General features: G+C 39.5%; 1 protein-coding gene and 1 long non-coding RNA gene across 2 annotated transcripts in view; one reads left to right on the top strand and one right to left on the bottom strand.

Annotated features, from left to right (window-relative positions):
- The window catches only part of LOC106953005 (microtubule-associated protein 1B-like), a 73524-nt gene that overhangs the window by 16156 nt on the left and 29742 nt on the right, over positions 1-27626 (bottom strand). Inside the window, exons 3-4 of the mRNA XM_015041485.1 lie at positions 1162-1244; positions 855-992 (exon numbers count right to left, since the gene is read on the bottom strand). Coding sequence (XP_014896971.1) covers positions 855-992; positions 1162-1244 — 221 coding nt within the window. The remainder of the gene's footprint in view (positions 1-854; positions 993-1161; positions 1245-27626) is intronic.
- Positions 3079-27626, top strand: part of LOC106953006 (uncharacterized) — a 33722-nt gene continuing 9174 nt past the window's right edge. The window contains exons 1-2 of the long non-coding RNA XR_001426099.1: positions 3079-3393; positions 5771-5848. This is a non-coding gene — a long non-coding RNA (uncharacterized LOC106953006). The remainder of the gene's footprint in view (positions 3394-5770; positions 5849-27626) is intronic.

Here is a 27626-nt window from a genome sequence, read left to right on the forward strand (position 1 = left end):
CCTTTTATTTGTGTTGTAACTGGTAGCCAGAGTTTTTTTTTTTTCCATCCTGGGACACCTGTCCTGGTCATATTTCACAAATCAAATATTTAATTTAAGATGGATTGCGTTCATTCAGCTGATAGTTGGTGCTGAATGAATCTGTCCTTGCGTTGGTGTAGAATATAACGTCTCACCATCCAGAAAGAATAATGATAGGTTTGGCTTCTGTTGAGTTTGCTTGCTCCTTTTCTCCATTCAGCCAGTGTCCCTCAGAAGGAGTCAATTAAATGTGGTGGTGTCACCATGGCAACGCAGAGGAGCAACAGGGGAAAGTTTCCTTCCAGGTTCGCTCTGTTTTTAGCTTCATCCATTAGTTTTCTGCAGATGATTTGCGCCATCAAGAAGAACCTCCCCATAGCATTATGCTGTCACTACTGTATTTCAATGCTGAGTGCATGTGAAATACAGTAGTAGCAAGGTCATCAATACAATGTAGGGCTAATCTCTTGACTGTGTTGGATTAACTGATTATTGATTGAAAAACATAAGAAATATATATATATATTTTTTTTTTTACAGAATTTGAACCAGGTGAAACTTAAATTGTGCCACTTGAGTAGGTTTGGGCAGAATGTATTTACAAAGTTCATTGTAGTTTTTTAAAGTTTTTACTTAATTACTGCTCTGAATATGTTCTTTCAGCTACTGGCCTTTAAAAAAAAGACTAAAAACGTTTCAGCCCCGTTACCATGGACTTGCTATTACTTCCATTTCTAAAAGTTGTACAACTTTGAGTGGGCCTATTGCATAAAATCTCCCAAAAACACCTTGACGGTCATAAAAATGGTGCAATCTCTGCAACAGAGACTCACTGCAGGATCAGCAAAGATCTGTGAAAAGGTCTGATGGGTGAAAAATCCGGTCTGGAGAAGAAGGCCACCGTGATCCGAGCTCTGGCCGCTCAAGACCAGCAGCTTGTGTCCTGCAGAATCTGTCACAAGAGACTGGATCTGGGGCGAAGAGAAGGAAACGGAGAGAAAGCGACAGTGAGGACGGTTAAAGGAGGAGCGGCACGATAAACGTGTCAGAATTAATGAGATCTAGCAGAAGTGTCAAGAAAATTAGAAGTGCTTGGTTTTGTTCTAAAACTGCTTCGTCGTCAGGAAGCGTCCACCTCACCTCTGATACAACGGTGTCGTCTGATGGGTTCACAAGCACCACGATCTCTAGGACATCGCTTTTATGGTGCAGAGTCCTCTCTCCTGTAAGATGAGAAGCAAAACATGCCGTTATTGTTTCAGGGTGGTAGACCGGAAGCAGCTCAAGCCTGATGGCGAACAATCTGACTGGCAGGTTGCCAGACCTTAGCCTGTGTGGTGTGTGGACTTCCTGTTGGAGCACATCCAGACATGAGTGTGAGGAAGATTTACTGTACTGGCATCTCCACCTTATGTGGGGCAATCCCTATAAAGAGGCAATCAACCCACTTGTGCCTCAGTGCTAGAAAAGAAGCAGGAAAGAGGTCACTGGTTGGTTGCCTCAAACCAGGAAGACATTTACACACTTTGCATCCAGTTGAACTGCATATAATTAGAGATGCAAGTCTTTCAGTGTTTAGCTATTCAAAACAGAAATGATTTCCAATTCAGAAATTCTGTTCAAACCGTCTTATGTGACTGATAAGAGGAAAAGACAGTGAAAACAAATAGAACAGTTTTTTAAAACAATTCCATAATGTTCCACAGACTGTATCAAATTCAATCAGTTTGAGCAAAAATAGGTTTGTGCATCAAATTCTGTAACATTAAGCATTAAGCTAAACTAGCTGCCTGGAATTTTCTTAACCCTCCTGCGGTCTTAGCATGATGCTAGAGAGAAGCACAGCAAATCTGACAGTAGGACAGCGGGCGACGTGGGGGGGAGTGTCCCATCAGACCGTCAGTTTCCAAAATAACACACACAAAAAAACCTTGTAAAAGTGCAGTTCAGGGGGTGCTGTGGTGGTGCAAGGGCAAAGCAACCCTTGTAGGCCTTAGTTCTCATGCCAGTGGTCGCAGGTTTGATTCCCAGCCTGGTGACATTTGCTGCATGTCTTCCCCCTCTTTCCTGTCAAACTACTTTCAAATAAAGGCAAATAGAGCCAACAAAAAAAGTGCAGTTCAGTGGTAAAAAGCTTGCAGGATCCAATAGACCTGTCTCTTAAGACCACAGGATGGGTAAATAAAAAAGTTATGAAAGCATTTTTCAAAATGCATACAATTTAAACGTATTTTAAAATTGATTTTTCAGCACTTTGGATCGATTTGGCATTTCCAAAGAGCTATAACTAATGATGACAGCCTGAGAAAATAAAAAGTCAGTCTTTTGAAAAACTGAGGACTATCAGCAGTTTGGGGCTCACTGAAGCTTTTCAGAAGTTATTTCATCCATGAAAGAAATTATTTTACTCTCAATCAATTACCGTCTGTGGCTTATGAGTGTCTCAATAAGTTGCAGATTAGCAGATGATAATCACTTTGCGTTTGTCTGTCATACAAAATCCCATTTAAATACACTTTAAAACCATCTGCCATAAAAAAAGACTTAATCTGCTGGCCTGTGTATAGGCCAGGGACCCCCTTAGCAAAAACCCAAGAATGTGTCTTTTCTTACGTTTTTTTACTATACAATAGTTATAAAAATAAATAAATAAATAAAAAAGTAAAACATAAATGCTGCATCATACTTTCCGGTTTTAGTTTCCGGTGAGTTCTTAGGTTTCCTTCAACAGAGTCCTCCACAGCAGGGCTGCTGGACAGTTCCTTCCGTCTTTTTCTTGCTAGCTGTGCTATGGTTGTGCTTGTAATGCTAGCTTGACGAGCAGAGCAGCTTGATCAATTTTACTGGCAGTCAATCAGAAAGACGAGCTTGGTAAATAAATTATATTTTATAGTAATGATTGGAAAACAGAGTGTTTTATGATTAAAAAATATAATTAAAATATATATTATTAAAAAAATACTACTAGTCAATATTTTTATTTGTGCATTTTTCTTTCTCTTCTCTCCGACATTCTGAGCCCCTCCTATCGCCCCCTGCTGGCTCCCACTTTGAAAAACACTGATTTAGACAACAAAGACTAGAAAACCTGAAGAAAAAGTTAATCTTTACGCGTCCCCCAGCTATGTGAGGATCAATTCATTTTACCCGTGTGACAGAATGGCCCTCTGACTCCCTGATGTGCTTTTCTCAGGTGAACTGAGGGAGAAGAGACCGCATTAGCTCCTACTGTGCGGCTGCTCGCTGACTGGTACAAGAGGATACGACAGCAACAATGGCGCTCTGTCTGAAACGCTGCGGTTTCCACCAGCCGTGGCCACCGGAGGGGACTGACTGTCGGCATCACTGCCGGCTTCGGATCTCTCACATCAGGTTTATATTCACTTCCACTTAAAATGAATGCGCCAACACATTTTTTATGTAGTTGAATAATGAAAGAGGAATTCAAAAAGGACATTTTGATTTCTCAGTAACCGGTCTGACAGAGGGGCAAAACAGCTGCGCTTTGAACTGAAATGATAAAATAAATAAATAAATAAATAAATAAATAAATAAATAAATAAATAAATAATAATAATAATAATAATAATAAAGTTAAGTTAAATAATAACGGTCCCGTATTTTTAAGCCATTTTTAAAAACGTTTTTCTTAAGAAATAATTTTTTTAAAATAGTAAGTGAGGTTTGTGAAAATTCTACTGCTGAAAATGTTTTCATGCAATTAATTGACCATCAGCAGGTGCGGACCATGTCTAATTCTGTATTTATTATATATTCTAAGATCCTGAAATTTAACAGTTTAATTTATCTGTAGACACTTTATTAATATTGCTTTTTATATATATTTCATTATATTCAATGGGGTATATTCAGTTACTGTGCTGTAACAACTGAATTTCCTCACTGTGGGATTAATTAAGTACTTTTCAATTCTACTTAAAAACTGGAGTTTTAGTACTTTGCATGTTAACACAATGTACAAAGGCTTCAGCAATGCAATTGTTGCCGTCCATCGATTAAAAAAAAGCATCATAAGGCCATTATTCCAACTTATTTGTGGCCCGTCGTTCTGCCAATAAATGAATAATTTACAGTTGGAAAATATTTAAAACTGGTGCAAATCTTCGCAGAAGTAGACACCACAACAATTTCTCTCCAAGTTTAGATCACGCAACCTTCAAACCAAGAGCTCAACGTCAGAATCATCACCAAATTCCAAGAAGTACCTTTAACATCTAACATGTCTTAGAAGCCTTGGCTTTCTGAACTAACTGTTGTGATGGTAATTATTACTGAATTATTACTGAATTAGTTGAAGATTAATTGCAATTAATACGATTAATCGGTAACGGGGGATACACTCTAAAAAAAGGCCATTTGCTGAAAGAGCAATAGTATATTCGTAGCAGTAATTAAGATAAAACTGTACAAAGATCTGTAGATATATTTTACCCAGATCTCCTCAGGTGACATTTTTAGCTTCAACCAGTTCAAATTCTGTAAAATAAATATGCTCCTTTTGCTATCCACTTATTAACTGGTTTATCCAAGAAAATAATCAAAATAATCAGTCCTACACTATATTGATGTTAAATCGAGAAGAACATGTTGAGGTGAAAAAATATTCCGATTGTGGAAAGCTCCGTCTGTCTTATAACAATAACTTTGGTGGTGCGCATGATTCTGGATAGGATCTGCCCCGCTTCTGTCAGCGGCTGTGAGCTGAACTCTTCGCTGTCTTCCTGGCGTCGCTCTCAGCCCCTCTCGCATCGCGGCCAGGCCCAGAGGAAGAAGGTCGTTCGTCAGACGGAGCTGGGTGTTTGTGCTCATTTTGGCTCTTCCTCAGCTGACCCGTTTGATATAAATACCCACGTCTGAACTCCAAAAACGAGAACGCTTGGTTAAAAAAAAAAAAAAAACGGAGCTGAAAAGGGACGCTGGCTGAAGGAGGCCCGGCCGCTGCGCTGCTCCAGATAACGCGCTCCAAAACGAGAGCAGCGGGGCGCATGGTTCAAGGAATTTTAAGACCTCAGGTTAAAGAAATTCATCCAGATGCTAAATCCAGTGTCACCAGAGTACTACCATGTAGGGCAGAGTTGAGATGTTCATCGAGGTTTGACTGACTGAGACAAAAAAAACGGATGATCTAGCAAATTCCAGATTAAAATGCAAAAGCTTAATAACAACAGGAAGGTTGTTTTTAAATGTGAAACAACGGCGGTTAACGATGCATCTCATTTCACTAAAGTGACACCAATGTCAGCACAAGGTCAAAACCTGCGCGGCTGCTTCGGTGTTAGCGTTGGAGTTGCACAATCAGGAATATTGGAAAGGTTATATGTTACAGCTAAAATAATGACTCGTTCAATTTGCTGATAAATGTGTTTCGCGGAGGTCAGGAGCAAAGATTCATTCAAATAAATGATCTCAGCTGCCTGGAAGTAAATGCATTTTTAGGATATGATGACTTTCCGGTTGCAAGAGGAAGCCTCTCGTTTGGGGTGTCAGAAAGTAACGCGTGATGTCATAAGAAACTTAATACATCTTGAAATATAGCAGATTTAACTGAGATTTAACTCATCTAACAAAAATCAATATGTGCGCTAAATTTGAGAAGTCTAGATCAGAATTTTTTTGTTCCCAGAATCAGTTCTTATTACTTTTTTGCGGGTCGGAGGCATGAATAAAATCAACGCTGTGTAAGAAATATTTGACCAAACATACAGCTGATCAAGATGCCTCCCTGCAGGACTGTTGCCCCCAGCGACCGGATCTCAGAGAAGTGGAAGACTGGATCAAATGGATGAATGGACGTGCAGCTTTTCATGTGAGACACTGTGCTGAAATGCTAGGCTAACATTAGCGCTGTTTTGATATGACTTGTTGATCGTTTGGATAACACCAAATGTGCTGCAGCAACCAATAAGCTCTCTTTTCACTGAGCCATTGTGTGACAATGACAGACAGACAGATACTTTATTGATCCCAAAGTAAAATGTGTGCAGCTTTGGCAAACTTTGTGGACAAACATAGTGATTGAATTAACAAAAATAATGTAAATGAAGGATAATAGAGTTTTACAAGCTGTCCACACAAAAAATGACTGTCAGAAAATTGTCAACATAAATTGTGGTCACATAAAATCACACGATGCCAGTCATTTAAAACACTTCAGTTCAAACCCTGATGAGTTACTGTGCTGACAGAAATGGTTGCAGTGGTAACCCTGATGTGATGTACTAAATTCAGAATATCTGCAGGTTTCAGCAAATCAAATTTAACACTTTTTAGGACCTTTTTAATACCAAATTAAATTAAGACTATAAAAACCTAAGGATGATTGAGGAATCCTGCTGTATTTCTCTTTGTACCTCTCACACTGCATATGGGCTTAGCTCTCCCCCAGAATACAAAGCTCAAAAGTTGTTTTTGTTTTTAACCAAATGCACCGAGCCTCGTTATGGGTCGACCACAGAAATGAGCCAGTGCTGAAAACGAACATCGTCCAGCCAACTGATAATACATTCAAACTTATTCTTGATAGACACAAAAAGCTAGCTAGCTAGCTAGTTAGCAGTAGCCTCAACTACCGAATGGAATGACTATGTCTGCAATTAACTCAAATTTTTGCCTGACAGAAAAGTTTAGTGAGAAAAAAAACTGCTTGGAATATACAAGATTAATCATGCAACGCCAAAATTTGAGACCTATTTTTAATGTTTAAGGCCAACTTACTTTTTTTTTTTTTTCCAAAAAAAGAATTTAATACATTTTAAGGACTTTATTTTAGATACATCAATTTAAGACCTTTTAAGGATACACAGACACCCTGTAAATATTACCTCTAGCAATAAAATAATTTTTTCAGGTATAAAATGGAAGGTAAGAAATAAATGAAAAACAACGTCTGTTATCTTTACCCAATCGACAGTCACGTTGTGAAGCACGGATACAGAGATCTTCACCTAAAACAAAATCAAATATCCCAAAGGGCCCTTCTGGGTGTCCTCTTGCTTTAGCAGTTTATGTTCACTAAGGTCAAATCGCATAAAAGTGAAGTTAAGTTAACCAATCTGTGAGTCATTGGAGGTGAACTGATGGCCTTTTACACCCATCAGACCAACAGAGGTTGACTTGGGGCTGACATGAAAAACTTATTATCCTGTTCCCAAACTCATTTGCCTAATGTGAGCTCATTCCTCTGCTCGGACGGCTAATATTGTGTGCGCTTAGAGATAAAACTGGGTGAAGTGGCTCGGAAAATTAAAGGCGCTAATACAGACGTGAACGTCTCCATTTTCATTTTGGTGGCCCGTTTCTAGAGGAGAGCGAGTCAAATCTAAAAGTCCAGCTGGTTGTTTTGTTGTTTTTTAATCTAGAAGTGCTGAATGAGTCACAAGCCAAGACGACCATGAGGGGCACTCACAGAAAAGTAATTAGTGTTACATAAATGTTTCTGGATGTTTCTCATATACATATATCACTTTCACACGTCTCACATCCCCGGTCTGCTGCAGCTGCTCAGCTGAAACCATAAACACCACATCCGTCCGCCGTGATTGCCTCTCGTCTGATTATTGTCTATTTATCTCCTGCGCAAGTAACAAAAGCAACCAGATTCTTGGGGCTGTGGCTGATTTACAACAGCAGCAGGAAGCCGACGCTCCTGACGCTAATCCTGGTCCTGTGATTTAAAACACTAAGCTGCTAAGCCAGCTAAAGCTCTGCTATGTCAGTAACGGCTAGCTGTCGGCCTCTCCAGGAAAATAAAAGATAATAGCATACTGAGACCCTGCTGAGTCAGTGTGCTTGTTGGTAGTGTCAACAGGTTACTTAGTTCAGCTGAGTAATGGTTGGTTGGGGGCGAAGTAGTCTTCACCGTCTGATTAATTAATTTCTTCAAAATGATGTAAAAATAACAAGGTGTCACAAAAGTCAAACAAAAATTAAAGAGAAATGTGCAACGTTTTCACTATTCTACTCCGGTTTACATGTGTTTCTGATTTCAGCTTATTACTCTTCTCCCCCCCCCCCCAAGGGAGGTTGGGTTTGGGACGGGTTGCCATGGCCCACCAGACAGCACTAGCTTCTGGAAGCTAACCCCCTTTCCAAAGAAACACCGTCTCTTTAAGAAGTTCCTGCTCTTTCTGAAACTCCGCCTTCAGGAAGTCAACACAACATGGCTCCTCTATTAACCCTTTAGCAACGTTTTTACCAGAATTTCACTCAGAAGTAGCTTCTATAATTTGCTCAGCTGATGCTCAGTCCCACCAGGTGTTTGCTAATTGCTGCTGGCTAGTCTGAAGGAGCTGAGTGGGGGAGTTGCAGTTTATTCTGCAGCTGCGATCTATTTTTATACATAGCTACTGTGTTTCGCCTGACGATCACTTGGTAGACTTTCTGTTGAGTTCTGTTCAAACATTAAGACTTTAATTTTTTCCTTTACTTCTAGTTGCTATAGTGATGTGCTTCACTTACGATACATCTCCAAAGATAACTCAACACCAGTGTGGATATTACATATCACATACATGTGTTATTTGGAGTATTTGATGGCTGTCATGATAAATTGCTCTACATGCATGTGGATGTATATAGTTGCGCTTTAACAATACACTCGGCCGCCATAATGATCGTTTTTTGAACTGGAAGACGCACACAAAAATCACAATTAATTACAAGACACACCGGAAATCTATTCAACGTCTGACTAAATCCTTTAAAAAAGATTTACATTTTAAAACAGTGAGCAGATTTAGATAACTGTTCCTTTACATTAAATCACGAAGCCAGGCTCTGCCAAAGCCCTACGTAAGCCATTGGCTCATAAATCAGGACAGGACTCTCAGCCTAAAACACTGTCAAGCACTTTACTAACTTTTACTGTCATTGGTGGAGAAATTTCCACCTGGTTGAACAAAAGACTCATTATCACTCCCAAAACAGAAAGAAAACGAGGGAGACGAGGGAAAGACAGGAGAGCAATAACCGCTGTCGAATGAGCGGTCTGCCGTTTCAGGAAGTTCATCTTTATGGATGGAGAAAAAAATCAGAAGTTTTCCAGTTTCAGAGTGACTGAACATCCCCCCGATCCTCTGAGTCCGGGCCCCTTTCGTCTTAAAATGTTTGTCCCTCAGTGTCTGTTGCTGCTGACGCCAAACATCCACACAGCCACAGCATCATGCTCACATCTTTATACTCATCATGCACCAAAGCTCAGCTATTCTCCAAATCTCTATTATTACACCAGAATGATGTCATTGTTTTGCAGTAATGCTTTACTTTTTTTTTTTTAAGTTCTTCAGAATAAAGGAAGGGAACGCATATGCTGGCCTTTCAAAATAAATCTTAAATAGGCGTTTACATATAAAAACCATAAAATGTTGTAGTTTAGATTATTCATATGTAAATTTAAAGTAAAAGTTTTGCCTGTTGAACTAAAGCGCAAATACATTCTTCAAAATAAAAGCCCCAAAATGTCAAAGAGATACTGCACAATTAATAAAACTAAACCAGTGACGGAAAATTATGTTGGCCCTTAAAAATAAAACCTACAAATACTATCCAAAATCTGGCTTAATTTTTGATAAATAAAAATGTAATTAAATTTTAAAAAAGCATTATTCCATTTCTAGTTTCTGCTTTATCAGCTAAGAATGCTTTTTGTAAATGTTTTACATTTTTGTATATGTAAATACATGTAAGTGAATTTACATGTATTTACATGTACATGTATATGTATGTTCTGTGTTCATATTTAAATAAACAAGCTAAAATAGTTATGAAAGATGGTTGTCAGCCTTTCAGATTAAAGTTTATGAGTTAATCATTAAAATAAAGCCTATTTTTTTATTCATTGTATTACTGCTATTTGATCTTTATTATGTGAACCTGCACCAGGTGTGATTAGTTCCAACGTAACTGTGATGCATGTTTTTCAAAATAAAAGTAGCTTTGTATGGTTTGTTCCATATTCCTAATATGCTAAGCACATAAAGTGATGTCAGGCCCGACAACTCATGTTTTATTTATTATACCCACCAAGTTAAAGAAACCATGACTTCATGAATTCCTCCGGTTTTATTTTAAGCTTTGAAGGAACAGTAAATAATTTGAGCCGCAGCGAGAGAAAACACACAGACCGACGGGCTTGACTGACCACCCTGAAAGAGAGGAGAAGCATAGAGATGGAGAAAGGGGGTTGGTAAAGAGAGGAGAGGTGGGCAGAGTGGGAATATTGGCAAAGTGTCATGGTCTCTTAGAGTCTGGGCTGCCGCATGCCAAGAATGACATCACCGCCAGCTCCTCACAATATCCGTCCTCATACAGTCTGAAGGCCCGAAGAACGACTAAGGAGGGAGAAATGACACAACTTTACTTCTACTGCCAAACAAACCAGAACGCACCAAATCTTTTTTAACTCTTGGGGATTCTTGCCTGTCCAAAATGGACGTCTTGATGGTACGTGTTTAAAAGGTGTCGCATCTTTTCAAGATCATCACCATTTTGGTTCACCAAGGATAAGAGTGTCAGTTTTTGCTTTTAACTCTTATTAATCCAAAAATAATGATGCGTGAAAATCAAAGTTACTATTAATTTTCTACCTAATCAAGGCTAAAACACACACGTCAAAAATATTCTACTTTACAGATTTAAAAAAAATAAAAATAAAAAATACATATTGTCGGTTTTTCGCCTTAAAAAAAAGTTGTTTTTTTTTTGACAAAAATGATGTAAAAACATAAAGATTTAGAAAATATTAAAAACTTAATATTTCTGGATAGGTCTGAAGCTGATGAATAGATTTAATGTGAAAACATTGGAAAAAAAATTTAATATTGAATTTTTATAACAGTGTGAAAAAATGTGCCATTTTGGAACACGAAGGTGTTAAGTGTTTAGTCAGTTTTATGAATTCCCAAAGGGTTAAAAAAAATTATTATCAAGACCTCACATGAAACCTAGATTTCTAACATTTCTCTTAAAGGGCCAGTACTGTGAGCTTCACATCCTGTTATATTGTTATACCCTCATCAAAAACATACCTGGAGTGTTGCTTTGATTCTTTCACGCATGTTTGAGAAATACTTTAATCTCCATGGCAACCATTCAGCTGTGCAAAATACCTGGTTGGACCTAGCCCCGCCTTCAAGGACAAAGCTCCTCCTTAGTGGAGGAGCTTGCTCCAAGGAGAAACGTCAGCTCCTTGTTGGAGCTGAAGTTTCCAAGCTTCTTCCTCACAAAGCAGCTCGGCTCCTTCAGACTAGCCAGAAGCAATTAGCAAACACCAGGTGGAACTGAGCATCTGCTGGGCTCATTATAGGAGCTCCTTCTCAGTGAAACGTTGTTAAAGGTTAAGAATATGTGGAGGTGAAGGTGAAGGTGGAGTTTCAGAAAGAAAATAAGTTTCTTAAGGTGACAGAGCCCCAATTTCAAGGCGCTGAATTACAATGTCAAACTTCTTTTAAATAACATTTGATATATACAGCATTTTTACAAGAACTGAAGTTAATATAGTTATTTGATTGTACTATGAAATAGGACAATCTGCCTGAAAAACATGTAATCCTTCCCCCTTAATTTTCTTTCCAGGGGAGCAAATTCCAAACAGCATTTTTCCCCATATTTAGACCGTCTGCTGTAATATTGTTTTAACCATGATGCAACACTCAAGCAGGCACGCTGGTTAAAAGGACAGTTCTCATTTTCATGAGGCAGAATTGTTATAAACTGGCTGTCAAAAACATGTCGACCAACAGAAGGACCTCATTCATCACCGCGACAGACACAAGACGGGGTCGAAGGGTCGACCGCATCCAGGCGAAGGAGAGGACAGGTCTGAATAATACCTGTCTGACCCCACAACACACACACACTAACACACACACAAGGACAGCATATTCTATCCTTCAGTGTTGGGAGACCTAAAAACAGTGGACGGATGCTTCAAGAGAGACAGAGAGAGAGAATAAGTGGAAATGCGGAGAAGCTGCCCTTTAAAATCCGTAGGCTTATAAACTGGCAGGATGTTATTTCCTCCTTCGGTTCTCGTCGGCTGTGGCTACTGTTAGAGACGTATTGGTCTTCGGTGATTTATTTCCAGCTTTAGGTGGTGTTCGGGGTGCAACTTTATGTTCCTGGCTTGGTTTGCTTGGTAATAACTTATCTAAAAGCAGGCAGAGGGGCTGATCAACTCTGACACGAAGCAAAGCCGTAGCTCACTCACCCTCTGACCAGCTGAACATGCTGTAACGAAGCACGCTGCAGCTAAAGGCAAAACGCTTCTAGATACACAAAGGTGTCATAAATAATAATAGAACAAAACATAAGTACGTTTCAAACAGACTTTTACTTTGTTTTTATTGCATATAAGCAATTATAAAATGCACTTTTATTATTCAAAGGACCTTTTGGAGGTATAAAGGCACTACTTTACATAGAGGGTAACTTATCTACTGTAAAGACAGAATGGACGAGAATGTTCTTGACAGAAAAATACTTTTCTAATGGAAACATGTTGAATGATTGTGTGGTAGCTAACTGGAAACAAAAAAAAGATGGAGTCAGCGCAGTTATTTTTCTTTTAGACAGAATATGTGGGTCTCCAAGGGAAAGACCCACATATTACTGAGACATACTGACAGCCATGGCTGTAGTTTGTGAGCATAAAGTTTGTCAGGTCAGAAAACGCTTTCTTTTCCAGTATTTTTGACATAGTTTTGACTTTTTAAAACATTCTCTGTCAATGCCAAACATCTGCTGACGTAGGGTAATTATATTATTGAAGTTATTATTGATTATCATCAAACCTTTGGCGTTTTGTGTTTTTTCTTCTTCTTTGAATTACTTTGCTTAAACCTACAAAGTCTCTATGTATCTACAAAATACTTCAATAACATAACATGATTTTGTTCATTTTTCCTCAATAAAGTCCAGATTATTATCATTTAAGAACTAGTCAAAACAAATTTTTGAGGTAGAATTGAGAAACTACAGTACAAAAAAATACAATAGCATTTCAAGAACTGAAACTACAGTATCAATACTAGGCCAGTATTGATCCAGTACTGACTTAGTATCGGTATTACCAATGTTTTGGATTGATCCGTCCACCTCTACTTTACAGTAACACAGTAAGAGTTTCCATAACATCAGTGAGTGGACTGCAGCCATGAATGTTTCAATATAGAGTCGATACGATACTTTCAAAAGAATTACATTTTTATACTTTAAAAAAAAATGTTTCTTTGTTCTTGTCAATGGTTGTGTTCTATAAGATGGGGATACTTTGTCAATACACAATACCGCAGCTTCTGGTTGTTAAAGTAATCCAGCACCGATGTATAGATTAACGCCGAAGAAACATAAGGTGTGATGTCTGTGGATTTATATCAGTTTGTCAGTTTACCCCTGAAAAACAGCCATACAAACAAAGGCGTTCGGTTTTAACGAGGATTCTGATTATAAATCACTTCCAGGTTTACAAACCATCTGCCCTGCTTACGGTGCACAACGAGCAGCGCAAGCCGCACCGTTTACTGGTTACAAATGTCACCAACGCTTATTGCCGCATGGATTTTCTTAAAGCAGCGTGCTGAAATGTCAACAGTAAATGTGAAATGACAAAAAAAAACAACAACAAAAAAAACAAAGTAAATGGGTTCGGATCGGCCCATCCCTTTGAGGACTGGGTGTGTCAGGGACACTGGATACACACCGACATCCCTGTCAGCACACGGCAGGGGCTGGGGGCTTTGGGAATAACTCCTGATGAAGAGATCAATATTAGCTGCCGCTCTGCACCATCTGAAGGGAGCAGCGGCAGACATCGAGGCATCGCCCCCCCCCCCTCGCCTCTGCTCAATATGGCTGCACTCAGCACAAACTGGCTGTGTGACTGCTCTCTCTGTGGGCTCAGTGTTTTTATCTTTTGCCCGTCAGACGCTCTTTCTTCACATTTCTCTCTGAATCAGATTTACAGCTTGTCATTTACTGTCACCGTTTTGTGTGTAAAGATGAATCTACATGGTTGACTTTTGAGAGAAGAAGACTTTTTCTTCAAACTACTCATTTTGTCATGCGATATGTTCATTTTAAGCCAGTAAATGAAAGGAATAAACTAAGATTTTACTTGGGTTTTGCATTTCACACTGTCTCAAATTTTGGGGTGATTACATGGAAATGTTTCACTGTCCTCGCCCCCACAACCTGCCAGCTGTGCACCTTGCAGTTTTGCGGAAAACAAATAGCTTCCCCAACCGTCTCCGAATGTGGAATCACAGAACGCGCAGAGGGTAACCCTGGACCTTTCGCAAAAATGAAACCATCTCTCCACTGTCAAGAAGACAGAGAGGGAACATCTGCGGAGACGGAGGACTTGTCATGCAGAACGGAGCGGAGATGGAAACCGCACAGGCTGTGAGAGCTGCTTCACCACCTCATGGCTGGATCTGTTCCTCTGAAAAACACCGAGTGATCTCAGTTTAGAGTAGGTGGGGTGAGGAGTAGTTGACGAAGCAGCCCTGCTCCACAACAATTCAGACACTGTGGATTTTATAGATATTTTTTCTGCATATGCGTATCTTTTCTCCCTCTCTGTGTCTGGAGAAAGGCAGCAGAACAAACAGGGAGGTGCAGAAACACTGCAAAGACAGCTCACTGCTGCATTCTCCGAGCCAGAACCGCCCCTCTCCGCTCTCCATTGTTGCCGACCAATCCCAGGACTGTTGGCTCCGGCAGCCGCTCTCTCTGTGCCCTTCCTGCGTACCGCTGGGCTTTCAGACAAACTCAACGAACATATTAGGAGACGTAGTTTTGATGAAAAGGCAGAAATATTCAGCTGTATTGGTCTGTTTCTTGCTTTGACAAAGTTGAGGCTCTCGCTGATTTAACTATGACAGCTTTTACGTTATCTTGGAATAGGAAGGCGCTGTTTATGGTAGCTAATTTGTATGTTAGTGTAATTTCACAACTCGTAGTTCGGTAGATTGAGGAACAAAGTTGCGACATTTGTTACGTTTTCAGCTGCTGTGGTTTTCTTTCACACTGCACTGTGCCAAACGACCAAAACCTTTTCTCTTTTGTCTGAAAAACCTGTTCCCCTCCTCGCCTGTGGTGGCGCTGCACCAAGAACCAGTGAAGGAACCGACACATTAACATCTGAAGAAGACATGAGTGCAAATTCCTTCTTCACAAAATGTAAACAAAAATGGAGTAGCATCAGACTTTAGCGGGTGTAGGATTCCTCTTTTGTCTGGTAGCCATTTCTCCCGCTAACGTTGGCCTCGAACCTTTGCTTTGGTTGTATTTGGAGCGGTCCCTGGTCTGCTTGGCGTTCACATATGCATTCAGATTTCACTTCAATCAAATCCGTACCTTGGTTTGTGTTTGGTGAGTTTTTTTTATTTTTATTTTGTTATTTAACCTTCAAGTGATTAATCCATGCTTCCATTAGCCCTTAACTTGCTGACGGCTCAGCTGGATATTGAATCTGGTCCTGTCTGCTAATATACTTTAGGCTTAAAGGGAAGGAAACACTGTAGCAATATCAGCAGCTCAGAGCACAGAAATACTCCACTAGAGCCTGCAGTCCAAATAAAGGTGAAATGGCTGAGATTGGTGTTTTTTCCCCCAGGCTGCATCAGAAGCAGTCTAGCTTCACAGCACAGTGAAAATATATGAGGGATTTGTAGATACAATGTTACTCAAAGAACATAATCAACCAAACATAGTCTGTTTTTTTATGTTTATCTTAAATATGAAGAGAACTGTTCAAATAGTTGTAATATTTTTTCCTGCATGGATCAGAGTCTGAACTTAAACTGTAAGAAGAGGTTTTTCTGTTGGATGCAAGATGTTAAGTATTCATAACTTTTTTTTTTTTTTACTGAACCTCATTTACAAAACTCTGAGCTATTTCTTATGGTAAAAACAATGAGTTTTGTAGCAGGCAAAACATCTTGGAGACATTGAGCAGACAACTCGGTGAAGTCTGTCTCTTAAAAGGTTTTTTGTTCTCCTGGTCCTTCTTAACCTGCTCCCAGTGTTTGGAAACTCGGTTTGGCTGAGGTGATTCTCTTATCTGCACTGAGCAGGTAGGGAACTCGGCGTCTGGTAGCAACATGGAAGCTGCCATCAAAGTCACAACCTTCCCGCTAGATGTCTGCCTTCAACAAGTCGCCTGGCTCTGCGGAGTGCAGATAATGGCCTCTGGACTCCTCGGTTTAACTGACAGGTTTAAGGGAGGAGAGAGTCTTATTATGTCTGTATGTGAAGAGCGGTGGAGTAATTATATTTGTGCAGTGAGCAGAGGCAGTAGTACTCCTAGCAGTAAACAAGCTGATTAGAGAACTTTGTTACATAATAAAGCAGTAACTTTTTCTTTTTTCTTTCTACGGCAAATCAGTGTAAAGTCTGGAGCGTTAAAGATGCCGGTTCAAGCAGATTCCAAATGCTGCATTTACATAATCTGGCTGGTTTACAGATTGGCAAGCCATCTAATGGCCCCATTCAAGTGTTTACCCCATGACATAAGTCGCCTAAGACTTTAATGAGACGACCTAATGAAGAAAGAGAACAGTCGAGGAGGTCTGCAATCTCCAGCTACGCCAAGTGGTTTTAGGAGAGTCATGAGGGTGGCAGCGTCTTTACAATGGTCAGCAGCTTCACCAGTTGGATAGTAAGACGTGTTGTGTGTGCTGGAAACCCTGTGCCTGTCATTAACACCTCATTTCCTCTAAATCACTTCCTCAGACGCATGTAAAGCTGGAAGGCAGCTAATCTGTCACAACTTCATGTTCTCTTTTACAGCCCATAACTCCTGTAGTTTCAACAAAAAGCTCCTCCTGCAGTTCAGTTAATTGTGGGGAGCACGAGGCAACAACAGGTTGCAGAAAATGTTGTAGTGGGTCCGCCGGGCCAATCTGTGGCACTGTAACACTGGCCAGCGAACGACAGAAGAAGCACCAAACGGCACAAGGTTCGGTGTTTGTGAGAGCGAGGCACATGCAGAACAGAGAGAACATGAACTCGGCGTCTTCAAATTTATATACTCTGGTCTCCTAAGATGCCAAAACGACAAAAAATCTTTGCAGGTACGCCTAACATTGTCTCTGTGTGGACAAGGTCTTGAATTATCAACTGGAACAAAGAAAAGCAGATAATTACTGTTCCTTCCTTAAACCACTTGACTGTCCAATGGACTTTGGCTACCCTAGTGGTTTTTAAAGAAATAAAGTTGATTGATTGATGCAGATCAGGAACGACCCACAACAGCTGCAGATGTCCTGAGACAATTGTCCAGCTACCACTATGTGGTGCTAGTCAACTCAGTCATATTCATATGCTTGCCTTTGTTTCCTGCAAGTAAAACATCAACTTTCAGGAAAGTTACAGATGCTTTAATCGTGTTCGCTTCCGTAGAATGTCCGGTTCATTTTGGGGAGGTGCAAACGCGTAATCAAACTCAGATGCTGTCTAAAAAGGCGAACTCTAGTCCGGTTTGGTTGAAAGTGAACTCCGGCACGATTCGAATGCACATGCAACTGCATGCTGACCGGAAACCGCTCTAAAAGCAGGAAGTAGACTACAACACACGACATTCTGGGAAAATACAACCAACACAACACATAGACTAGCGCTAGCAGGAGAAAGGACTAAAGGTCTTTTGCCAAACACAAAAGAGAAATCCTACAACCATTAAAATCTGACGCCACTACATTTTTTTGACATTTCGTTAAATGGGGAGTTGCGCTCAGTGTCTTCTTCAGAAGTTTTCCGGTCGTTTTCTTCAGTGGTTTGTGGTGCAGCGCCACCACAGAAGAGGGAAGGGAACAGATTTTTCAAAGTATTTGGTTTGTTAGACATGGTGCAGAGTGAAAGAGAACCGCACCAGCTGACAATGTAACAAATGTGGCAGGTGGAAAACACCTTAAAAGATGCCATGACAACCACACAATCGATGTTATTCACGTCACTTGTCATTAGTCGTGATGTAATGCCGGATTGGGGTTTATTGCATGTATGACGATTAAAGACTAAAACAACACACATAGCTCTATAGGACATAAAACGGTACAATAAGTACCTGATTAATTATGCCCAGCAAGGAACATCCATCTTATTTCGACAAACTATCATTTAATCGAAAAAACAAAGAGTTGGTTGCAGTGCTAGTTGGTCAATGAGCTGAATCTGTTTGTGCAGAAGAGCCCTGTTATGGTAATCAATCCTGTGTGACTAAGCTGCCAGCTAAACTAAACACGTATAAGAGAAACTGCAAACTGTTTCAGCGTCTGCAGCACGGTAGGAAGGCCCTTCAGTTAGGACTGTCTTTGCAAAAAGTTTCTTTCAAGACTTTTACTTCAGTTGAGAACTAATTTGCAGAGATTTTTTTTCTATTTTTCAGAAAGCTAAATGTTATTCATTTGAGTAAAATTTAGGTTTTGTAGAGCAACGTGAGAACAGACCACAGCAACACATAAGAGCATCATCTCCTGCCAACAGGTGATGCTTCAGCGGCCATGTTTGAAGAAGACGCAGCCAGTGATTTAATGAAGAGTGAAGAAAACCCTAGCATGTGCTGTCATTAACAAAACACATCACTTAGCATAACATCTCAACGTAGCTCTGTCAATGACACTGAGTTTAATTAGAAGCATGTCAGAACAAAATGTTTGCCTCATCAGTGAACATACTGGCATAAACAGGGCCTTTTCTTGAATGTTTAAGAAATATAATGCAACATGTGACAAGTTTTAAATCTAAAACTCTCAGTTTTAGATTTAATATTTTTCACACATTTTAATATTATTTTCATCTTCCATGGCAAACGCAACACAAACAGCGTTAATATTTTATGGAAACTCTACTTTGGTCCAGTCAAATTAGCAGTTCAGAGAATGTCAAAAATGAGACAAAGACCAATATTAACCAAATCGTTTTTCCCCTCTCATCAAGTCTTCAGAGAATTTAACAGTCCGGCTAAATATGTTTATTTCATCCATAACCAAGACTTTTAAGCTGGATCATAGAGAGGGATGGAGCGATACATTCAGTGCAACAGATGAGGCAATAAAAACTACTAGGTTCAAGTAAACAAAATAAAAGAAAATAAAACAATATTACTGGGGAAATTTAGAAGTTAAACAAAAAGTTTCAATAATGTCAGAGTGTTTGAAGTAATCCTTGCTGAGTGAGGAATTCACCATGCATTAACATACAGTTGAAACCAGATATTTAAATATAACAAATAAAAAGACACTTGCACGTTTTTTTTTCTCTCTGACGTTAAATCAGACCAAACTTTTCATGTTTTAGCTCAGTTAGAATTACCAAAATTATTCCTATTTGCTAAATGCCGGAAAACTTGTCAAGAACATTTTTTGAGAGAGCATTTTGTAACTCATCATTTGCCTTTTCTCACAATACTTTCTATACTGAATACTGTAAACGCCGCCACATGTATGGCTTAGGCATAATGAGGATTTTGCCATCAAATTGCAACCGAGTGATCAACAAGCTTGATTTTAAAATAAAAAGCTTTATATTGGACTTTATAAGCATAGCTCAAGAATTACATTCTTTCCTATATCAAAATAAATGTCAATCATAAATGGAATAGGGTGTCAAGCTTAAAGCAGACACCTTCATGCTAAATTCACCACATAGTTACATGTAGATAGGGCCAGACACCATAAACACTTTCTCATTTGGTTTAATGTCTTTTTAATAAAATGGCAGAGAAAGTTCTGGAAAGGGCGGAGTTTGCAGCAGAGATTAGCCGGCTCATTCACTCCCATGTTTCCCTCTTTGGAAAGCTGGAAACGAGAGAGTGAAACAAAACAAAACTTTTTACTGTCCTGGTTTTAAAGGAGCACTGTCCTTCACCGTTATTACAGTAATGTTTTTATCTGTTTTATTTTTTTGTTTGTTTTTTTTAAACAAAGTTTAAAAGAAATGTTAGGAGCTAGCTAAACTAGCTAGTTAGCCAGCTAACTCTAGGTGTCAGTGTTTTCAACAAGCAGGTTTATGTAAATGTTTTAATTCTGCTGGTGTTTATTCCATATTTTACTTCAGTTTTTTAGCACTCTGTACGTCTGCTACAATTCTATTTCAAAACAACCTAGTGCTTCAGCTGACAATGACTAATTTATCCCACTAAATCTCTGTAGCTAAAAAACCCCATATCTGTACTGTATATGAAACTGCTGTGTTGCCAAAAAAAGTAGTCAATAAATGTCACAATCAGTATGATTACATATGTAATATTAAGTATGTCACTTTAACAGCAGCAGAAATGGAATAATTGATGCTTTCCTGTTTTGAAAACGGTAAGCTAATCTCGTAAATTTGTGGACAAAATTTTTGTGATTATTTGCATTTCAGTAATTGATTGGCTGAACCCCAAAGTGAAAATGAGTAAGACTGTAGACAAGGGGTCCCCAAACTATGGCCTGTGGGCTGGATCTGGCCCGCCTCCTCATTTGGTCTGGCCCCCTGAACAATACCAGAGAGCATTCAGTGTTTTTTTTCATGTATATGTGGATTTTTCTTCAACCACCAGGGGGGCTCTTGAGCAGATATGAAACTTAGTTTCCCTCAATGGAATATATACTAGTCAGTACCAGTCACCGTTTCGCTCACGGTTTTTTCCATTTGCATTCTGGGTAAAAATCTATCTACAAACGCAAATATGTCGTCGGCAGTAATCCAATCCCCCCCCCCCCCCCCCCCCCCCCCCCCCCCCCCCTCCCCCCAGTTTAAAAAAAAAAAAATCCCGAAAAAAAAAAAAAAAAAAAAAAAAAAAAAAAAAAAATCAGCATTTTTAATTCATACCAAACCTCCTCTAATCCTTGACTAAATAAAATTAGACCTCTATGTTGGAAGACTATTTTTTTTCTGGCCTATTTTTAGCCAGAATGTAAAACAATGGACAGATTTTCTCCGAGGAAAACACCACGTCCAGAACTCATTCATTCACAGTTTCACATGAGATTAAAAATAATCCTGCACACAAACAGACGCTCATTTAGATCCCTAACAAACACACAGAGTCTGGGTCGAAGCACCTTTTGCTGAGTCACTGGAACCGTTCGGTACCAGCAGACCCTGCAAAGGAAACTGGAGCAGCTTTATTACACGACGGTAGCTCAAACGCACAGAAGGAGGAACACTGACTAATCTGGAAAAATAGCAGCTTTGCTTGGCATCAATCATCCTCTTGCAGACATCCCTATACTAACACACACACACACGTATCACAGACGAGGATGGTGCAACAGCAGCATCCTCCTCAGCATGAATGAATCATCAGAAGCACAGTGATCTGTTTTGGAGTGCATACGATGGCCGCTTGCTTGTTTTAACCAAATTACATACCTCCCACCCTCACACTCCCACACACACCGTCTTCATCGTCTCGCGCTGCACCCGGGTCCGGATTTGCACAGTCATTCGTCCTGCCCCGGATAAAAACAAGCGCGAGAAGAGCGACTTTGCCGTTCTGTTGCCAGCGTGCTGCATGGAAACCATGGCAATGGTAGAGAGAAAAACATCAGCCAGGGGAGGGGCAGCAGGAGGAGGAAGTCAATGAGTTCATCTGCATCACCTGGATGGGAGTTATCTCCAGAGCCACTCCAATGCCGTACGGGGACCTGGGCTGTGTTTTGATATGCGGGGCCCCGTTTTCAGTAAATTTCAACAGCCATCAGAAACCAGATAATGCCAGTTTTCACCTCCAGTCAACAATAACTGAAAGAAGGCTAACATTTCCTAACACCAGATATGTTCTCTCGTGTTTCTTAAGATAACACTGATTCCAACCCACAACAGCATGTCCGTTGAGCAGATGACTGTAGGTTGCTTCGGCGATTATCAATTTTTTGGTTTTTGAAGATTTAATTTTTCACTTCTTGGATTTTCAAAGTTCATATAGCTCGGTTTCCACTACAAATGTGCACAAATCTTTAGCTGTATTCTGCTAATGTTGAAAAAACACAATTTCGCAATTGCGTTGTAAATGAAATTAAAATCACAAATGAATAAGCTTGTTTGCACAATAAGTCATTAAAAATCATGGCAGCGATGGATGTAAACAATTAAATGAGATATAGTCATAATTCAGCAATAGCGCTAGAGCTCACCATCTATTAGCCGTCAGAGGATACATCAGCGTCTCATTCAGGCAGTGACAAGCCCCGCCTACTTGGCAGCGACTACATATGCGGTGTTTTGGGGAAATCGTAGTCAGCAATTTTAGAGAAGAACTATGGATTCATCATGTTTGAACGACAACTTTTTATGACGTGTGTGAAGCTGTGAGAGATCTGGTGGAGCCAGCTGCACATTTTCTGAAAACAAGCAAAAAAACAAAAACAAATCATCATCTTTCTACGACTTCTTGTCGTCTTCTTTGTTGTTTTTGCCATTAGTAATGTCCGGTTGTAGATCATGTGACTTTTGTGATGCAGAAAAAAAAAATAGTTCCATTGCAGTTTTGCGAAATACATCTATTTTGACACGGCCAAAAAAAAAACACCTCATACCAAAGACAAAAACTTTTTATTAAAAAACGTGAATTGGCGTGTTTCCATTAAGTTAATTTTCATAATTTCAGTTTGCCCAATTTTATGGTCAATGGAAATGCGGCTGGTGATGTCGACATGTCTGATACCGTCTTGTTTGACGAGCATGTTTAGCAGCTTCTCTTTATTTGTACTTTGAATTCAGGTCAACTCCATGGTGAGACGTTCGGGTCAAGCTCAGATTTTATTATTTTATGAATAAAAAAAAAAGTTGTATTACCAGAATAAAGTTGTAATATCAGGAGGATAAAGTCGTACTTCTAGTAGAATTTGTATGAGAAAAATAAAAAGATTAAAGCGAGGAATGTTGAGCAGCTTCGGTTAGAGTTTTACATAGAGCATCTCATGTTTTAACACGTCAGCATCAAATTATCAGATGCAGGACTTTGAAAAGATTCTGCAAATGACTATTTCAAAGAAAGATTTACACAAACGGAGTTAGTCTCATCAGGTCCTGGTAACTTTATTGACGCTTAATTCTCATTAAAACAACTTTTTTTCTTCTAATCTTAAGATTTTTTACTATTGCGTGTTTATTCTACTAATACTGAGACTCTTTTCTCACAATTTAACAAATCATTATCGTTGCCTGGCCCTGATACTCCACTATACAACTCACAGAAGATTGAAATAAAAGCTCCTTTTTGAAAATAATTTCTGTCATTTGGAAATGGTTTTTTAGAATACAAGCAAAGAAAATGAAGAAAAATTGGATTAAAATCAGAAATCGGATCTGGTATGAAAAAAATCAGAAACTTTAAGCCACATCAGGTTCTACCTGAGCAGATAGCCTGGCTAATTGACTAATATGGTCAATGTCACTAATACGATAAAATAATATGAGATTGTTATGCTGGTGTTGATATTCATCATTCTAAACTCTTCAAACTGCACCTAAATTTATTTTATTCTATAAATGAATAATCTAAATAACTGTGATTAACCAATAGATTTAATTAGCAGGAACGATACATTGTCCCAATAATTATTGCGATACACGATAATATTGCTGTTTTGAGACAATTTTCCAGCAATATATTGATAACGGCATTGTAATGCAAGTTCGGCCTCCCAGTGTTTTAACTGTGTAAAGAACATTTAACACTGGAACTGGAAGACATTTAAAATCTAAAATAAAATACAACAATAACAAACAATAAATTAATGAGGAAATGAAAACAATTTACAAAAGAAACTATAAATAAGACATTTAAACAAAATTGATCTTCAAAAAAATCATCACAGTGGAAATTATTGAGCTCATTTTAATTTGTTATGTGGTTAATTGATTTCTTGATTATTGTGTCAGGCTTAATTGAGCCCTTTATGTTTTAAATAAAAACTATCCAATCAGTTATATGCTGCTTAAAATTGTATGTAAATACCATAAAACCATGGTGTACTTATGCAAGGTTATCACACTAACTAACCCTTATTAACAGTCGAAATATGAATATTTTCCCACTTATGTTACATTTTTAAAGCTTACGTAAATTTTAATACTTAAAAGATGTAAAATTCTTTTTTTAATAGTTTTTTTTTTTTTTTAAAAAGGTTTAAAAAGATGGGGTTCAATCTTCAAAAATGTTACTCCTAGATTCAAAGTTCTGACATCTGTTTGAGAAGCCATTCACTCCAGGAGAGCTCCCCCTGCTGGCCTGGAGGAACAAAGAAAGCAGCTCGGTTTGCTTGTGCTTTGAGCAGACTCTAGTTATCTCTACTCAGTTCACAGTTTATCTAGTTTAGCTCACAGTGATTAAAGCGGGATTGATTCATGTCATGGAATCAAACAAAACACTAGAATCAAGCTCCATTGTTTTTAAATGGATATATTAAAAAAATCTGTTGCGCTTTACTAAAAGCTTCCATCATTTGCTATGGAATACGGGGGTATCCAGTATTTTCATAGGGAAAACATAGGTTAAATACTGCGTTTCTCCATCACCTGCATTAAGTGGATGAAGACACGACCTGACTAAATCCCTCTAGCTGGCTGAACCTTACTTGCCCGTCCTTATGTCAGGCTAGATTTAAGGGAGCTGATCGTTTAACGACTTTGTGCTGTCTCATGCCCCAATTTCCTCTATCCAATATAAGAGAGGGGGAGAAAAAAAAAAAGAACCTCCACTGCGCATAAAAGTAAAAGAATCTGCCTCCTGGATGCTGGAGAATGTTGCGCAACACAAACAAGCGAAAAGAAACCCGACTGATACGCAGTGCCGGGAGGACAGACGTCATGTCTGTGTGCAGAAAATGGGAGAGAAACCTGAGCGAAAATAAACAGAAAATATGCAAAAATACACGCAGCTGTCATCCCACACAAGAAGCTGTCACAATAAAGGCGGAACAGTTTCAACGTACCGTTCTAGTTGACGATGAGCCACTTTCAGCAGAGAGTTGTGTGTGTGTGTAGAAGCCGGAGAGAAATGTCGCTGTTACGTGTGATTGTCTGTCAGAGTGTGTGTGAGTGTGTGTGTGTGTGTTGGAGACAGAGAGAGAAAGAGAGAGAGAGTGTGTGTGTGTGTGTGTGTGCGTGTGTGTATGTCAGGGTAGAGACGGGAGGACAGAGGAGGAGATTTGGCAACATTTGGAGAACGCAGCGTGGTGGTGGAGCGCCGAGATGCGGCAACATCCGTCTGCAGGCTGCCGAGCAGCGGCGTGCGGAGCGACCAGGGAGGGGCACGCCGAGCACACACACACACACACACACACACACACCCACACACACACACACACACACACACACACACACACTGCACCAGCAGTAACTCATTCACTGCCGAGCTGAACGCACGAGACACCCAGAGTGGCGATGTTTATGCGAGACGGCGTTATTCCGTGTGTATCTGTCCTCACTTCCATGTTAATATTAAAATATTAGCGGCAATGAGCGTTGATTGGCAGAACGCAGTGCAGCAAATTGCTCAGCGAGCACGTAAAGTTGAATCTGCAGTGAAAGAGGACTGTGTGGCGTCACATGAATATTAACACTGGATTAGTAATAATTAATATCTGGACTTCAAGGGTAGTATTTTCTCATAATTCACTAAACACACTTTAGTAGGAAGGGGGGGAAATGTATTTTAGTGGATGTTTAAAGTAAAACGGGACCAAAGATGTAAGTTTCAGTTCCCACATTTGTGGGAGAAAAGTCCACCTGCTGCTGTGACTCAGCAGCTCGCTAATGTATTAAAGTAAATTCACTGTCTATGATAACAAGGCCATCTACAGGACAGAACTGAAGGAGAAAGTATAAAATCATTCAGAGTATTATGATTCCCACAATTTCGATTTTAAAGAGGAAGAATTATGTAAAATTTAGTTTATTTTTTAGCTTTACATCATGCTATAATGTAATACCTCATCAAAAACACTTAGAGTGTCACCTTGACGTTTTCATGCATGCCTGAGAAATCCTCTAATCTCCATGGCAACCATTCAGCTGTACAAAATGCCTGGTTGGACCTAGCTCCGCCTTAGAGATACAGCTCCTCCTCTGAGCTCCAGTTTCTAAGCTTCTGCTTCATAGAGCAGCCCTCCCCCGCGACTACAACCACTCAGATCCTTCAGACTAGCCAGCAGCAATTAGCAAACAGCTGGTGAAACTGCCTATCTGCTGAGCTCATTTTAGGAGCTACTTCTCAGTGAAATGCTGGTAAAACCATTGTTAAAGGGTTCATAGAGGAGCCATGTTGTGATGACTTCCTGAAGGCGGAGTCAAGAATAGACTCTGTGTCTAATAGTCATTAGTTGTAAGGGGGCAATTACTTTTTCACACAATGCTGGTGAATTTTGATAGGACTTTTTCTTAGCAAAGAAATTTGTTGAAAAGTGATTTTAGTTGCTCTTTGTTGTTTTTCATTATCTGAAAGTGTGACAAAAACATTTGTAATGTGGAAAATACAACACAGCACAAGGCACTCATTTAGCACCTTTTATTTATCTATCACATTTATTTCACTATGATTATTTTGCACAATCATAGTTTAAGGATGAGTCCAACAACAAGTCAGTGTGAACACATGGAGGTTCATAAGGCCGCTCTGTGAAGGCATGCTTTACACACTAAGGCACATGTTTCAAATTAAAGGCTCACCGTAAATATTTGTTTGACCTTCTAGAGACTAAAAGTTGTAATTGTCAGATCAAAGGAACTCCTCTACAGCATCAAGTCACCAGATGCACACTTTCTACCACGCAATGACAGCAGCCTTCCACCAGAGTGTAGTGTTGTCATATTGACATTCATCTAAAGAACTTTTTTAGCAAGACTGAAGATTTTTCTTACAAGACCGCTGTCTGGAAACTGCAGGTATTTTCAAATATGTATTGGGGAAAAGTTCCATGTTTAGACGGCACAGCCGAGACACCTTGAGTCAGCTGCAGTTGTCATGCCAGGCCACTATAAGGCGCTGTGATTTTAGCATCATAAGTGCTTCGCGGTCGAATACATGTTCGTGCTTCTACAAGAAAAAAAGTGTCTTCTGTTTCAGTATCAGCTTACAGTGGGTTACTGTTAGCCTCCAGGAAAAAACGTCAGTAAAAGAGTTAAATAAGAGCCTGCAATCCCAGCAGATTTTATTATTTTATTGTAAGAAGTACTCTTCAATGCAGAGACTGCTATTTATTAATATTGTAACAGCTTGTTAATGGGTAGTTTCATCAATACATTCGACCATCACCAGTCCTTAGAGGACATTCATGATCTTGATGTGGTTTGAAATTAAAGCAACTTTGAGTACAACTCCTGCAACGAGAAGTTGTACTCAACCAGATCCTAAAGTGATGAAGACGGTTCGCATCAGATGACCAGTGTTACTCCGATCAGGTTGTATTTAAGGCAGGTCAAGGAGAAGATGTGCACATTGGAGCTCTAGTCTCACCTAAAAAAGCTTCGTCATGACGCTGTTCGGAAAACGTCCTCCCACAACACTGTTAATTACATATTTACAAGCCAAATTACTATCATGCTGTGTGACAACCTACAGCAGCTCACTGAACTTCTCCCGAACCTGCCTCAGC

The sequence above is a fragment of the Poecilia latipinna genome, unplaced genomic scaffold (assembly GCF_001443285.1).
Source record: "Poecilia latipinna isolate Pla-1442-1.1 unplaced genomic scaffold, P_latipinna-1.0 Scaffold555, whole genome shotgun sequence".
NCBI lineage: Eukaryota > Metazoa > Chordata > Actinopteri > Cyprinodontiformes > Poeciliidae > Poecilia > Poecilia latipinna.